This window comes from Schistocerca serialis, chromosome 4, assembly GCF_023864345.2.
Source record: "Schistocerca serialis cubense isolate TAMUIC-IGC-003099 chromosome 4, iqSchSeri2.2, whole genome shotgun sequence".
In the NCBI taxonomy this organism is placed as follows: Eukaryota; Metazoa; Arthropoda; class Insecta; order Orthoptera; family Acrididae; genus Schistocerca; species Schistocerca serialis.
Window position 1 is genome coordinate 699,788,620 of NC_064641.1, and position 17,677 is coordinate 699,806,296.

A 17,677-nucleotide genomic window follows, 5' to 3' on the forward strand; every position below is an offset into this window, starting at 1 on the left:
AACCAAACATCATCCCTAGAGAAATTCCTGATTTCATTTGAGGAAACCTCGATGGCCCTTTCCAAGGTGGAGGTCCGAGTGTGGAGGAGAAAGGCAGAGAACATAAACACATGAAGGCAAATTGTTGAGGAGACCAAGACCCATCAAAGGTCGAATGGTTGAAGTGCCATCCGCCCCATCTAATTGGTAACGTAGAAAACGTTTTCAGTGAAACTTATCAATCTGTTCTCCATGAGAAAGTTTGGTTACACACGTCTGTGAGAAAGATGTATTAGCGAAAACAGGCCCCGAATTAAGCTGTGTGAAATTAAAGACATTCGAAACGTCACTCAATTGATGGGTATGAGTGTATGGTTTCCTCCGCGATGTGCAGCCGATGCTAGCAACAGTAGTCTTATGTTCCTTGTAGGCCAGAAATAACGTCTGTGAAAGCGGGCAGGACATGAACGCCGTGCGGGTAGGAAAGTTCCCGCCGCGGCGGCAGGCGCCGCTGTGAGTGCGGCGACCTCAGACGCCGCTAACCGCGCCTAATTTGAGCTCGCGGCGCCTCACAAGGACGGCCACGTCTCAGATGTTTGCTCCGGTACCTCCTGCAACCACGCCCGCAGCATCATAAAAAATACCCGCAGAGCACACTGTTCTTAATAACGCGCACGCTTTCACAAGAGCGTTCGGAATCGCACGTCTACGAAACGTTTCGTCGTGTCGTGTCAGGGCGCACGCCCGCATTTACAAACACACACACACACACACACACACACACACACACACAGACAGAGGTAGTTTAAAAATGCGCCATACATTCCTACAGGAGGTAATAACTTATTGTTCAGACTATAAGAAAAATAATTTAAGAGAAATTTGTATGACTTAGCTGCTCTGGATGTTGGAATAATTCAACAGGTACGCTTAAAAACGTGTGAACGGGCCGTGGTGCGAAGCCGGATTCTCCGCTTCTCACGGGCGGTTACCTTGGCCGCTTCGGCCATCTGGACACGTTTCCCGTCCGACTCAAATTCCGATGTGCTGCTGAACACTGATGTGAACCCGCCCAATACAAATTTCGCTTTAGCTATGAATATAAAGGCTGGTTATAAAATGACTTAGTTGACAACATCGGTAGCTCCGTGAGGCTATTTGCAGATGACACGGTTGTTTACAAGAAAGTAGCAACATCAGAAGACTCGTACGTACTCCAGGAGGACCTGCAGAGGATTAATGCATGGTGCGACAGCTGGCAGCTTTCCCTAAACGTAGATAAATGTAATATAATGCGCATACATAGGGGCAGAAATCCATTCCAGTACGATTATGCCATAGGTGGTAAATCATTGGAAGCGGTAAAGACCGTAAAATACTTAGGAGTTACTATCCGGAGCGATCTGAAGTGGAATGATCACATAAAACAAATAGTGGGAAAAGCAGGCGCCAGGTTGAGATTCATAGGAAGAATTCTAAGAAAATGTGACTCATCGACGAAAGAAGTAGCTTACAAAACGCTTGTTCGTCCGATTCTTGAGTATTGCTCATCAGTATGGGACCCTTACCAGGTTGGATTAATAGAAGAGATAGACATGATCCAGCGAAAAGCAGCGCGATTCGTCATGGGGACATTTAGTCAGCGCGAGAGCGTTACGGAGATGCTGAACAAGCTCCAGTGGCGGACACTTCAAGAAAGGCGTTACGCAATACGGAGAGGTTTATTATCGAAATTACGAGAGAGCACATTCCGGGAAGAGATGGGCAACATATTACTACCGCCCACATATATCTCGCGTAATGATCACAACGAAAAGATCCGAGAAATTAGAGCAAATACGGAGACTTACAAGCAGTCGTTCTTTCCACGCACAATTCGTGAATGGAACAGGGAAGGGGGGATCAGATAGTGGTACAATAAGCACCCTCCGCCACACACCGTAAGGTGGCTCGCGGAGTATAGATGTAGATGTAGATCTTTGTTATTTCGGATATGTCTATTGTATAAGAAAAGTTCCTATTCTTGTACTCCGGAAACCAGATCTATTGAGATATAGCGAATCTGTCGATCCACTCCCATCTGTCTCTTACGTAGTTGTAGACACTACAGGCAGTGCTGGATGTGATTTCCATGCATCCTAACACACCCTACAGCACTTGTTTGCAGTGAACTGTGGTAACTTCCTATGGGACGAAACTGCTGCGGTCATCGGTCCCTAGGCTTACACACTACTTAATCTAACTTAATCTAACTTACGCTAAGGACAAAACACCCACCCACGCCCGAAGGAGGATTTGAATCTCCGAAGGGGAGCCGCGCCAACCGTGGCAAGGCGAAGTAGAAAGCGCAGCTAGTCCGCGCGACCCATCTGCACATTGTCGATGGGTTAGGCATATAGTAAATAGAGAAATCTGACAGAGTCCGGTCTGATGAATGGGGAGACCATGCTACAGCACCTCCATCGCCCATGGAACATTGAGGTGCCGTACGATCCCCTTCTTTTTATTTTATTTATTTATTTATTTTTGCTGAATGGTTCAAATGGCTCTGAGCGCTATGGGACTTAACTTCTGAGTTCATCAGTCCCCTAGAACTTGGAACTACTTAAACCTAACTAACCTATGGACATCACACACATCCATGCCCGAGGCAGGATTCTAACCTGCGACCGTAGCATCTCTCGGCTCCAGACTGTAGCGCCTAGAACCGCACGGCCACTCCGGCCGGCTTTGCTCAATGTTGCTGCCGGCGTTTGACAGTAGAAATTTTTATTTTGTTATACGATCCACATATCACTGGTGTGAAATGTACTGTACAAATCACAGTCGTTGTCTTTCTTCACGGGTAACTTTCTCCAATAGCGCTGCTAATTCATCGCGCAGAACTCGCTGACACATAGTACCTGTTAATCTGTTTGGCAGAGTGCATGGCCCTATGAGTCTATCACTGACAATTCCTGCTTGTACATCGAAACTCAAGTGAGCCTGGTGACTCACCTCTATGGTTGCTCGAGGATTTTCATCTGCCTACAGGTGACTATTGTGCTAATTTACTATGCCAGTTCTAGTGAATCCTGCCTACACCTCCGAATACTACACAGTACTCATCACAAGCAAAACGGCCCACGTTTCCCGACATATAATTATAGGAACGTTTCTTCTAGTTGCTGAAGGAATGTGTGACATTTCTTTTTCTAGTTCCTGAAGGAATATGTGACATTTACTTAAACCACTGTACATATCACAACAGAGCAGATATTGGATGCTACATGCGTAATCCAACTTGACACACGGCGCGAGGGATGCTGGGAGCGGTGCATAAGGCGCAGTCGCTCCCATTACTTCCTGCACGGATTGTCAAATTAGACTGCGCTTGTCGTGCAGTATACTAGATGACAATTCTGACGAGTGTCCTTGTGTTCAAAATTCATATGTGTGAGTATTGCGATAGACAGTTGGGAAGCAACCAGATGACGCAATGTCTGATAGCGTCCAGCATGTGCTGTGTAACTGCAAATTCATTGTGATACACGTGGCAACTGGAATGAACCAAATAAGTTTATTAAGTCAGAACTCTGTTAAATCTGTGAGCTGAATCAACTCGAGAACACTAAGAAAATGAAATATCACTATAGCCGACAAATTCGTCGTGAATTAAAGGTCACTTACATCGATGTTAGTTTAAACATCTGTTCTTGTAGTTAATAGTCGAGTATGTAACGTTTATGGACCCAATTTCCTTGACAAATGCATGAAAAATACTTTGAAATTAAATGAGAGCGTAATTATTTGTCGTGCTTTCTTTCTGAAAGTCGATTTTATTGTCCAGTTCATATTCTAAGTTATGAAAGCATGTAATCAGAAAGCTAGAGACTGATTAAAAGTGAAAAGTGTTCATATAGTGGCCTATATTCTTTTTGAATAGTATAACAGTAACATTTCTATAGGCACAGCAAATTTCATTACTCCAAAAACGCCTATTGTTGGTTTAAAATATACTTCTTTTGTAGAGAGTTCCTTGCCTGTCAAACTTCTGTAGTGTTTGTCATTATCATTCATGGTTTACAAAGTGGCTACCAGAAGTGTAATGATTGGATTCTTTGGGTTCCATTATTCCGCGACAGCCTCTAAAATGATCACTATTTTAATTTTCTTATAATTTGGCGGAAGGAAGGAAGATTAGGATTAAACGGACAGTCGATGACAAAATCATCAGAGTTAGTGGAGCACACACGCTCCTTTTCAAAGGAACCATCCTGGTACTTACCTTAAGCGATCTAGGGAAATCTTGTCAATTCTAAATCTGGATGATTGGATATCGGTCATCCCAAATATGAGTCTAGATAATTTGTTGAAGTCTTAGGAAATGGCATTTTTTTTATCTCCAAGAGTTGGCCTCCCTTAGTAACACTTACACCCAGCCATTAGTTCGTAGATACGTAAGTTTACTTTACAGCGCATAAATTATGTACAGCCGGCGTCGTTTGCTTACCTGCTTTCCATTCGGGTAAGGGTCAAATAATGACTGCAAATGTAGGCCATTTTTACAGTTATTTTTGTTTAATGAGCCCGGATTAGCAGTGTACTTTATTCTATAGCGTAATGACATAACGTAATCAAAAAATTTGCAGTAATCGCTTACATGACCCCTCATAGTTCTCTGATGGAACGGGAGATTTCAGAGACCAATAAGCAGATTCTCGTAACCACGCCATCGCAAAGTGTTCCTCTGTAGTTAGGCCGGTGATTCCTGTAAGCTCCATAAATTCTGTATTTTTCAAATCTGTCAACACTGTAATGTCCTATCAGAAAATTGATGCTGCAGGAGAAGAATCCTGCGATCTGTACTTTTACTGAGCAGAGAAATTTCAGGCGGTCAAGTTCACGAAGACGCACTTAACCGCTTTGCCGTGTGGTAAGCGGTTTCATCCAGTTGCAACGGCTTCAAGTGTACCACTTACCCGCTGCCAAGCTTTAGATGACTTTTCCTCTGCAAGGAGTCGGCAACTCGGCATTGAGAAGTCTGTCGCGGTCAACGATATGCTGCAAGAAGACTGTTCTATGTGAAACTTGAACGTGATCCTAGTGTTGTTTGAATGCCACTGCATTAAGGTACCACGTAGGCAATGTTACGTCACGGTGGGCAATATGGCTTTACCATAGTCCTTCAACTGTCTTTTTACAGAGCTCAGAATGTGGAAATTCTGCTCTTCCCCCGCTTCCGAACAAATTCAGCTTACCCATTGCCCCAAGGTTTTTGGTATCTAATTCAGTGCATTACCCGTTTATTTTTAGTTATTATCATTTTTCGTAATGCAGCTGTTACGAAGTGAAGACAGTCAACATAAATGGAGAACATTGTGTGATCTGTCACGGAATTGTGCAACATGTGTTGACTCTCTCTTGTGGACTGCTTGTGCAGCGTGTACTACATACGAGAGAGGCATCCAAACTGAATCAGAAGATGGAGGTGTATTGACTTCCTAATCATCAAGTAGCATCCCCTCAGTAGGCAATTATGTTCTGGTGTTGTAGTCGTTACAGGATAGTAAATGGCGCCTTTAAAAAAGAAGGCTTGCAGAACGAGAGCCCGACGTTTGTGCTTACGCTAAGTTACAGGTGACAAGCAGATTCGTAGACTGGCTGCAATGCTTGTCGTGTTCGTTTCAAGAGCGAGGCTGCGACACGCGAACACCTGAGTAGTTACTAGCTGGACTGCTGGGAGACTACCTACCGACTTCCTTCTGCTGTTACGCTGCCGGGGAAGTACGGTGACCCAAAACCTATACAAAGCCCGGAAACATCCTGCATCATCTAATCAAACGACATTCGTAAGGGAAATTCTTGGATACACACACAGCAAAAAGGTTACATTGTGATTTTCGTTTCATATGTCAGAGGAAAACGAAATAAAGATGATGAGGCAAGGAAGGGAAGGAGAAGGATATTTTTTTGTTTACGTCATAGTGATAAATTATTACCAATGTAGAAAAAACTGAAAAAAATTTTTTTGGCTATTATTCAAGGCATTGCTCCTTTCGACGTCGATACAGCTTCACCGCTCCTATATCACCATTCGGTGTCTAGCGAAGGGGACCTGGTATTTGTTTCACTTTTCCCTGTTCATTATTCTCTAGATATACAGCGCATTCAGTAAACTATTTCATGTATGTTTCCATATTGGCTATAACGGTTCTCGTTTCGTCTAAGTGGTCCTTGTATCACATGTATGTAGAGACTGGTCCTAAGCTTCTAAATATAATTCTTAGAATGGAAATTTGGCAAGGAGCACTTGTTCCTGTGAGGACTTTCTGATGTCTCCAAGTATATTAAACATATTTGAAATAATCGTGCTGCGGCTGAGGCTCAGGCTGATCTGCTTGTAAACTCCTATTCTCCTCGAGTCTTTCTGGGTTCACGTGGGTGATAGACTGATGTGTAATATCCTTCAAGTCGTCAATGGAAAATTTATGAACATCTCCCGCAAATAAATAATCAGCTTTCCAGAATCTTCTGAAATAGACGTTGGAGCTTCGGAGCTACACGTTTCCCGTATTTACTCGAACTGAAGACCCACAGACATTTTTTATGGAAATGTTTTGTTTCGTATTCAAATAATAACGGCTGTCTCCGAGTTTTTGTATTCCTCGTGTTGGTTTTATCAAGTTCAACGGAAACGAAGTTAGGATTTAACTCACCATCGAGAAAAAGTTCAGCATCGACGGAACACAAGGTCGGATGTAGGATGGGGCGAGAAAGCAACTGGGACATTTCCAAAAGAACTGTGTTATTTGGGAAAATCACAGAAAACTTACATCTGAATAGCCACATGTACAATTGAACTTCATTGTTTCCAGATGTTTCACCTCTTTCTGATATTGTACTGAGGGTTACTTGCCACCTACGCTTCTTGGATTTCACAAGAATTTTGTTGCGGCACTACCCCTCTAAAAACGACGCCGCCTGTAAATAATAGCGAAGAGCTACCGAAAACGTCGTTTATGAATATTGTGACTCTACCTGGGCCCAGAACAGTTACCTGATGTACGGCTTACCTAACAATCCCCCTCCCTTACCCCCCACCCCGAAGTAGTTTCCTCTTTCAGATCTACGTAGCAGGTTTTGCCAGTCTAGAAATCCTCGAACCGATGATAGACGGTCTGAATTAAACGAAATTTGATTGGAAATGAGCAGTTACAATTTTTGGAGCCTGCGAATTACTTCAAACGTAACGCCTTTATAATTTTCTCAAAGCGTAGGGTTCGATTTTGTATTCACCACAACATATCGCTGGTTCAGAATCAAGTGACACCGAATTCGCGGTTAAAATGTTTTTTGCCTTTGTATTTAACGGTTCTACAATCATCCACACAATTTTAACGTGCGTAGTTCTTTTATCCTCAACATTCTCGGCGCATTCGCGGAACGAAAGGTACTCAAGCGTGGGCTTGGCAGATGCTACTTTGTTTTTATTTTGTTACAGACACATCGTGGTACTGAGAAAACGAAATCGCACAGTACCCTAGAGAACTTTATGAACTGTTACGGGAGAAGTTACATGTATTACTTCTTACCGTCCTTTACGGCCTGAAGATCGCGACTGAACCAGAACACAACTGGGTAACGGCTGCCTTCAACATGTTTGAAGGGCTGGCGCTATTTCTTAGTTTGATATTGCTAAAATATACACAAACATTATTTTTGATATAGGATTAAGGAGAAAAGAAAAGGACATCTTTTACTTTCTACGTTATTCCACTGAATTTCTCGGATCAGTTCAGAGATACTCTTGGCAAACTGAAAACTACTCTGAGATCACTTTTCAGTAAAAAGTGAACAGTCGTGTAAAGTTCGGGGCTCTGAGCACTATGGGACTTAACTTCTGAGGTCATCAGTCCCCTGGAACTTAGAACTAATTAAACCTAACTAACCTAAGGACATCACACACATCCATGCCCGAGGCAGGATTCGAACCTGCGACCGTAGCAACAGCGCGGCTCCGGACTGAAGCACCTAGAACCGCTCGTCCATAGCGTTATTAACAGTGGCTGAGTGCTGTAAGAATTAACCTGTAAAGCAACACTACCTGATAGGATCTGAATCGTCTACTGATTGGCGTGTTCGGGGCAAGATTTCAGATTTCCAAGCTGGATTTTAAAAGGTGGAGATGATATGCGAGTGCTTGTCGAATAACTTACTGCGCAACACTGCATAAACTGTTCTGATTGGACTAGTGAGCTAGGCACAGCCTAATTTTAGTATAATCATACAGTGTGGGGGAAATAAAACTGTCCCTTAAATATTTATAATGCTGGTGCAGAACGGACCCTTTTTAATGTACTGGAGGAATGCCCATCGCAGAAATTGATAGAAACCTTTATTTCAATGGACCAGCCTGCGCATCTCCCGCTCGCTCTGCCGAGAGTAATTCGCTGTGTCATTACGCTTGAGTGAGTGAGAGGAGCAAATGTGCTTAGTGACCAGCTAAATGCAACACAAAATTGTGCTCGCGAGGAAACAGCACGTTTTCACTGTCAAATCCCATGTGAAGCACAATTTGCGGAAAACGTGTGCAGAACTGTTTCAAATGGCCCTGAGCACTATGGGACTTAACATCTTTGGTCATCAGTCCCCTAGAACTTAGCACTACTTAAACCTAACTAACCTAAGGACATCACACAACACCCAGTCATCACGAGGCAGAGAAAATCCCTGACCCCGCCGGGAATCGAACCCGGGAACCCGGGCGTGGGAAGCGAGAACGCTACCGCACGACCACGAGCTGTGGACGCAGAACTGTTTACGCCAGAGCTTAAGACTGGAAACCTTTTGAAAAAACTTCTAGCAAAGTGTACAACCCAAAAGTTAGTGGTAAAATGGTGACCATTTCCAGTGTCTTCTTATTGCAAATATTTTCCAGACCAGTTAAATTTTGACCACCCTGTGTATCTCACATACGGAAGATGGGTCAGGATTAAGAGAGATCAGGGCGTGACCTGAAGCATGTAGACAGTAATTTTCTCCTCGTTTGGTAGTCGTTTGGAATAGATGAGAAACCCGTCAATATGACTCAACACCACCATGTACTGTTCAGTAACTTGCGGAGTATAAAGCGTGATTCAGCTACCCCTACCGATGAGCGTTACGCAACCTGGAGCACATTCATATACCATGTGCAAGATTTTCATGTTCTCTCACTTGCTACATACAAACTCTTATTCCTACAGAAAAATGACGGGACCTTTTTGTAGGAAATATTATGTAATTAAATTTCGTACTGGGATACGTTGTGAATAGGCTGTTTAGGTTTTTATGTTGGTAACATCACGTAGCGCTCTGTATGAAAATCACTGGCTGTGCTGTGTGCAGTCTGTGGCTGGTTGGCATTGTTAGAATATTCGCTATTGTAGTGTTGGGCAGTGTGGACAGCGCGTAGCGTTGCGCAGTTGGAGGTGAGCCGCCAGCAGGGGTGGATGAGGGGGGGAGAGATGACAGAATTTTGATAGCGGACGATCTGGACGTGTGTCCATCAGAAAGAGTAAATTTGTAATACTGGATATCATGAACTGATATATTTATGATGACTTTTGAATATTATTAAGGTAAATACATTGTTTGTTCTCTATCAAAATCTTTCATTTGCTAACTACACCTATCAGTAGTTAGTGCCTTCAGTAGTTAGAATCCTTTATTCACCTGGCAGTATTGGCGCTCGCTGTATTGCAGTAGTTCGAGTAACGAAGATTTTTGTGAGGTACGTGATTCATGAAAGGTATAGGTTATTGTTAGTCAAGGCCATTCTTTTGTAGGGATTATTGAAAGTCACACTGCGCTGCCCTAAAAATATTGTGTGTCAGTTTAGTGATGATCAGAATAAGTAAAGAGAGAAATGTCTGAGTACGTTCAGTTTTGGTCAGCTGTTTGAAAATCAAATAACGTAAGGGGTTTACTAGCACAGTAATTCATAAATTTTTCTAAGGGGAGGTTTCAACTTTTCCGCTAGAGGCCTTAGTTTTCGAATTATTCAAGAAAGGCGAGCAAAAGTGTCTTAAAACGCGTTTGTCTTCAATAACTCGAAAACCGTGGCCTCCAGCGAAAACGTATCCCTGTAAAAAAATTAACTACATAAAATTTCTTACAAAAAGGTCCTATTTATTTTTTCCTTAGAGCTAATAGTTTGTACGTAGCGAGCGAGGAAATATGAAAATCTCGTGCACCGTTAATGAAGGTGTTGGGGGTTGCATAAATCCCTCGGTAGAGTCAGCGGCATCACCTTATACACGTGGACGTAAATGAATCAGGAGGATGAGGTTGCTCTTTGTCACCTTGTTCTCCTTTATTGCAATCCAACTTCATGAGTTTACATGTGCACTGCAGCAGACAGGCTGGAAGGTGACGGTGTGGTTGTACTTGTGGAACAGAGGCCTAGATGAGCTCCAGAATGGCCCATAGGAACAGCAGTGGGTCGTTTGGCCAGCGACGCGCGGAAGGCGCGACGCGACTCGGCCGTGAAATGTGAATGGCGAGCTGTGCGGTTACGTGAGCACTGTCGTTGCCAAGGGCGCCAGCTGCCGAAGGGCGCACCGCCCGGCGCCGAGCCGACGTTCCAGTCGCCAGTTGGCGCAAGCCGGCCACCGCCAATATGCAAGGCAGCATGACTGCGGAGGAAACAGCCCTGGTACTCCTAGTGTGCCATAGCCAGGCGATTCGGCACATACCCCCTTCCTCCTCCCCAAACTGCCGATACTTCTGTTGTGTTGGCAGAAGAGCCAACACCGTGTTACTAGAGGAGGCCGAAATGCACGCGTTTTAGCTCACGCAGGCTGGCGTGAGGAGGGAAGAGCTATACTGACGTGAGGTCTGGAACATGACAAGGAATTAGAATTCAGAAAGCGGACGTAATTAGTTTGATACTTAACTTTAATCCGTTAATGATGAACGTCGCTCTTGACGGTACATGATTCACAATATTATCTGTTCAGAATACAGTAACTGAATATGGCGCCTTGCTAGGTCGTAGCAAATGACGTAGCTGAAGGCTATGCTAGACTGTCGTCTCGGCAAATGAGAGCGTATGTAGACAGTGAACCATCGCTAGCAAAGTCGGCTGTTCAACTGGGGCGAGTGCTAGGGAGTCTCTGTAGACTAGACATGCCGTGTGGCGGCGCTCGGTCTGCAATCGCTGATAGTGGCGACACGCGGGTCGACGTATACTAACGGACCGCGGCCGATTTAAAGTGTGGTGTCTGGCGGTGACACCACAACTTCAACTGGTGCACACCCTGTCATTCTCATGTGTTGGTCATGAGGAAACTTGACGGTACGAGAGGCCATGCCTTTCATAGGAAACCAACCCACATTAAAGTGTATCTTCAGGTTGATATCTGTCACCGTCCAGCTCGGAGTGAAGGGGTACTTCATACGTTGGTTCATAGGGCCAACGCCATTTCAGACGGTGAAAGATTGTCAGCTGTGTTGGCCCACTTCGAAGTCACCTTTCGTCGCAATGCTTATAGGGAAACACTGACAAGACGCGCGTAACGCTATCGACCAACTGTGAATTTGTTGAGTCATGAAAATAACGAGATGGCATCAAATTCTCCAGCCGTTTTAATCCAAGCAATTAGCGTTTCGAACAAGACCGGTCGTATCTGACGAAAAATTACGTGAAATCTGCTTCTCGACCACCAACTCAAGATTATCTCGGTTTGTGTAAGTAGGGCGACCGTCACATCCCTTGGACCTGTGACATGTCATACACTGGCCAGATCATCAAGACGGGGACGACCAATGTGCTGAGCATAAGCGCCGCACACACTTACAACAGCCGAGCAGATGTGCTGTTGCAGGACGTCGCCTTCGCACCAGTCGTCCTATGAAATATAACTAGCTGGCATGCATTTCCAGCTATTGGGGTAGTGAGAATAAAGATGCAGCTAGACTGAATTAGCAAACAGAGATTTTTGCTTGATTCTGCTTGCAGTCCTGCACTGTCTAGTCAAACAAAAAGGGACAAAAGTTAATGCTACTTCACCTGTTGGTAATTAATATTCACTATAACGTTGGTCAGCTTTGGTTGTGTGGAGGAGCCTGTGCTTAAGGTACGTGGATGTGAGTGTTGTCTTTCGACACACGCCCTCCATACCGAGGTTTTCAATTCTCTTGCACAACCCCATCTAGTAGCGCTTGTGCTTTTAAAATGTCAGGGTCTCTACCTGTAGAAATGTCAACGGTTGTCGAAGATGTCACCTGGCTCAGTTCCTGTATGTTGTTTGAACATTTTATGTTTGAACATTTAAAAATCTCAAGTTTCACAGGATGTGAAGCCTATTCAGCACCCCACCCACCACCCCTTCCCGATGCCCAGGCTGTTTAATGGAAATAATGGGCTGATGCCCTGCAGGTGTATCCATTTTAGTAAATGTCGCTCTATTCTGGTCAACAGGTCTCTATGGACGTCACTGTCATCAGGTAAACCGCCTACAACGCTCGGAGGAGGAAGCTCAGAGACCTGAAAGGGAAGAAAGGAAAATTACAGTTAAACGTTTGACGACTTCGAAGTAATTAGAAATGGGTTACCAATTCACTTGGAGAAGCTGAGGAAAAAACAGCCATGGCTTCTTAAATGAAATATCTGGCAGCTACAATGAATTGCAGTCTATGAAGTTTCGGGATTACAGCGGGATGATGTCGTCATCTTCCCACAATACTTCGGCTGACAACCATTGAGCTATCGTCAGGCTAGTGCTTCACACTGGTTGGAGGAGGAAATTGGTGTTTAACGTCCCGTCGACAACGAGGTCATTAGAGACGGAGCATAAGCTCGGATTAGGGAGGGATGGAGAAGGAAAGCGATCGTGTCCTTTCGGAGGAACCATCCAGGAGCTTACCTTAAGTGATTTAGGGAAATCACGGGAAACCTAAATCAAGATGGCCGGACGCGGGTTTGAACCGTCGTCTTCCCGAATGCGAGTCCAGTGTGCTAACTGCTGCGCGATCCCGCTCAGTTTCCACACTGGAGATTGCTGGTGCACGTAGCATAGATTACCGCTTCGTGAGGAACTTTGTCGTGTTCTTAGAGGGCACTAAACTTGACAGAGGACACCCATGGAGTGGTAACCTATGCGCATGCGACTCTGCGCCAGTATTCGACTCGGCGAACCAGCAATCTCCAGTGTGAAATGCTCACCTGAAGATAGCTGAATGCTTGTCGGACAAAGTATGGTGGCAAGATGTTGGCGTTAACCAGCTGCAATCCCGAAAATTCATGGTATACTCGTTACGCCGGGTAAACTTCAGGAATCATACCATGAATTGTTTTATATACACCTGGAAATATTGTGTTGTGATGGCCAGACTGGGGTTTCAACAGGGCTTCTCCCAAAAACGCATCCACTGCGCCAACATAATTTGCTCCATCAGCCTTAGTCTAAAAAATTTCAAAATGTTTCATTTACGAAGTGGAATCAGTTGATTTACGCTAAGGAGCTGTATAAGAACAGAAATCTCAGAAAAAAACCTGAACCTTTTGCAAAGAAGCCGCCTTCGATCTATTTAGGGTTATAGAAGGCTTTCCAACATTCTGATTTTGCTTACCTTCATAAACTAAATCCCAACTGACAGAAATCCATGCACATCGATAGAGTCTAGCGTTGTACTGGAAGGGAAACCAGCAACAAGTACAAATAATTCATGGTACCAACTGAGCACTGAGAACTGACGTTGAGAAGCTTATAATTCGTTTCTCTGACGGAACTGATAAAATAATTTCGGATTATCAGGCAAGAAACTGAGTCATCTTGAAGCAACGTACCGGACCGTTTGCTGCTCATCATATTCAAGCAGAAGATAGCGTGCAGGAAACTTATGAAAAAAATTCAATCAACTGATATCTTACCTATGAAATACCCCCAGAAACCCTGCATTCTAATGAAGGTAAGAGTTGCTACTTTTGAAACACATCTGCACGTCTGTATGATAAGACTACCAATAACCTTGCTGGACTGCGAAAAGTGTCACCTTGCGATAGACATTAAACAATCGACTTTCTCCTCGCTAATATGAGACCACATTCTTACCAACAAAAAAATGGTTCAAATGGCTCTGAGCACTATGGGACTCAACTGCTGAGGTCATTAGTCCCCTAGAACTTAGAACTAGTTAAACCTAACTAACCTAAGGACATCACAAACATCCATGCCCGAGGCAGGATTCGAACCTGCGACCGTAGCGGTCTTGCGGTTCCAGACTGCAGCGCCTTTAGCCGCACGGCCACTTCGGCCGGCTCTTACCTACATCTCTATTACAATGTTAAGCACTGCGAAATTCTAACTATACTTAATACTCGTGAATATTTGGCACCACCCTTTTATACAGCATGTCGGTACTTGTGAAAATAGATTATCATTGCTAGAAACAAGGGAGTGGTTAAAAAAAGATATAGAACATGAAAAACGAAAAATTTTTCGATTATTTCTTGCACCGTGTCTGGAACGACCAATAGCAACGAACACAATTCAGTCGCAGTCAGATATGCGATTAGACTACTCTTTCTCGATATCGTGCGATGTACAGTAATCCATTCGGCAGGCGGACGTAGGTATGTAGCAATTACAAACTCGCAGAGAGTGTTTGCAGAATGCGCAAACCGATAAAATTGAAATAATATCCATTTTGCATAGGCAGTTTCCTGTGAGCATAAACTGTGAAGTACCAATATCCACAACCACAATGATAAGATTAATATAAGAATGGTCACGAAATGCTGCATCTGTAAGTTTATAAACAAAAGAGAAGACGGCAAAAGTGAAGCGCCTTCGATCACGTAACGTGTGCCCCAGACAGTGAAAGCTGGCCGAAATATTTTCGTTCGCGCTCGCTTATCAGTCAGTGCCAAGGAGATACGGCGCGACCTTAAATCTCCAAATAATCAAAAGAAAGTCACGCGAGACGGAAAAAACTGCCGCAGCTGTCTTCTATAGAATCGCAGCTGTTATTCGGTGTCTGCACCGGGTATCCATCTCATCATGCTCGCGCTAGTTCAATAACTACATATGAACGCCATATGTTTTGCTGTAACGCTGTAAAGTGTGTAGTTCATTTCCTTCTAATTTTTACTTCAACTTCAGCATACTCAGAATATTGCTCTAGTGCGAAAGAACCACCTCTACGTTTTCGGTGTTTGTCGAACATTCGAGACGAAATACTTAAATCTAATAAACACTCGATTCACTGCCGCCCTGACAGATTTGAATACGTCATGAGAAACTGATTGTTTCCCTAGAAGTCTACTCTTAGTTGTCACTGGCTTCTAAACATTAAAAAAAATGGAAAGGAAGAAGAAACGCCGGCCGCGGTGGTCTAGCGGTTCTAGGCGCTCGGTCCGGAACCGCGCGACTGCTGCGGTCGCAGGTTCGAATCCTGCCTCGGGCATGGATGTGTGTGATGTCCTTAGGTTAGTTAGGTTTAAGTAGTTCTAAGTTCTAGGGGACTGATGACCACAGATGTTAAGTCCCATAGTGCTCAGAGCCATTTTTGAAGAAGAAACTTTGTAGTAAGCCGAACTGCTTGTTGCTTGAGACGACTTTCTGACTTTCGGAAATACTTTGTAGACATGATTTTAATATTACGGCAGGGAGAGCCGTGACGGATTAGCACCCCTATTGACAATTTAGATCACCCTCCGATAAATATAACAAGTACGTTCTTTCGTCTATTTTTCACAACTTGGAAAAGTTCAGAGGAGCAGTATAATGATTATGTAAAACACAAACTGACGTTATGGACAGTTTCGTTCTCTTGCACAAATCCGCAGTGCGACCTATATATCTGTAATTAGTTCACACTTTCACGTATCATTGAATATTCACTGTTTTAGTCTTGTTGTCAAGAAGTATCTTCACAAGTTTACCTCTTCTCGTAACAACTATAATTGTTATAATGTCACTACATATCTATAGAGCAGCGTATTTTCAATAATGTCACTACATAGCTATAGAGCAGCGTATTTTCAGGGCACTTTTATTTTTAAGAAAAGGTCACGGTGGAAATCATGTAAAAATTAGACACATATAAAAAAAACTACTTAGATACACGACTGTGGGACCGAATATTTACGCCCTGCTGCGCGTAATTAGGAAAAATACAGAGTAAATCTGGACTTAAGAATTCGGCAGCGAAATTTGTCGTTGTGTACGGCTGCGTTATGATATTTACAAAACCACAGACACTTTATGGTATAGTGAACTTTTTTTTTCAAAAATAATATTGGTACGATTCGTTTTTCCATTTTCGTGATGGGCGTATGTTATAAACCCAGTAATCTGTGCGAAATGTTGGGCTTCAAACGCTTGCGTATCATGCAGAGTAGATGTAATAATACACCGGCACTTGGGGTAGCATATGGGCACTTCAAAATGTTTGCATTTACGAAACACACGTCTTATCAGGTACTGATGACGTATGGGTACCTGAAGATGATACACGATGCCGATACCGCATTGTCATAGTAACTTAGCAACGGAGAATCGAGTGTAGTTTTGCAAATATATACAGCGAAATAACATAACCACTTTTATAATGCTGCGAGCAAGGAGTAACTATAAAACGAAAAGGATTACGTAGATATAGACATGCAGTAGCTAAATACATCGCAAGTGAAAATGTTCCGCGCAGTGCCAGATTTCTACGGCACTGGGCAGGGGTGTTACGTGGCGCGTCACTTTTGCCGTCAGCGGCCGATGCGATGCGAGCGGAACGGGGTTAAGGCCACGGGCGCTGACAGGTGGCGACGGCGGCGAAAGTGCGTCGCGACTCACCTAGGTCCGGGATCGAGCTCGACGGCTCTTCGTGGCCGCCCTTATCGCGGTGCGACGCCTTGTGGTGGTGCGACGACGACGCCGGCACCGGGGGCGGCGGTGGAGGCGGAGGCGGCGGGCGCATCGCGGAGGCGGGCGTGATGACGACGGAGGCGGGCAGCGGGGGCGGCGGGGGCTGGACGACGACGGGGGCGGCGGCGGGCGGGGAGCACGTGGACGACGACACGACGGGCGAGGCGCCGCGGAAGTCTGGCGGCGCTCCGGTAGCGGCACACAACATGCTGCTGCTGCTGTCGCATGCGACCTTCGCACGGATGTGAGGCGGGCGGCCGGCGCGGCGGGCAGGCGGCCACTGGCGTGACCCGGGCGCGCGCGCCGCCGCCGCTCGGCAACTTCCGGCGGCGCTCGGGCGCGCTCGGCGCGCCGCTGGCCTTGTCCTTGAACGCGGCTCCTGAACCCGCGGGCCGGCCTGACAGTGAGCCGAGTGTAGCGGGGGCGGCGGCGGCGGTGGGGGCGCCGCGATCGATGGCGGCGGCAGCGCCGGCCACACAAACAGCGCCGCCTCTGTTTACCAGCCTCGCACAACTGTACCGCCGCCGTTGCGTAAGCGCGCTGCAGCTAGGAAAGTGCTCACTGACTCACCGGCCGTTAGGGAAAGTGAGCCGCCTGCCCGGGTTCGCTCCCTCGGCTCGTATGTCGGTCACCACTGCTTTCGATGCGCGAGAGTTGTTCTTTCGAAGGCTCCAATAGAATCGGGGTGATTCGGAAATTCTTTATTTTCCTTAAGGCGGGTGGGACGTCAAACGGGCCGACTTGGAGCAGGAGAGGCACCACAGGACATTTTAATTTCCACTGTCTATACTTTTACAAGTAAATTCATA

General features: G+C 45.1%; 1 protein-coding gene across 1 annotated transcript in view; it reads right to left on the reverse strand.

Annotated features, from left to right (window-relative positions):
* The window catches only part of LOC126473201 (ecdysone-inducible protein E75), a 488,568-nt gene extending 471,447 nt beyond the window's left edge, over positions 1-17,121 (reverse strand). The window contains exon 1 of the mRNA XM_050100099.1: positions 16,797-17,121. Within this exon, the coding sequence (XP_049956056.1) occupies positions 16,797-17,076 (280 nt within the window). The 5' untranslated portion in view covers positions 17,077-17,121. The remainder of the gene's footprint in view (positions 1-16,796) is intronic.
* Positions 17,122-17,677: the final 556 nt, after the last annotated feature.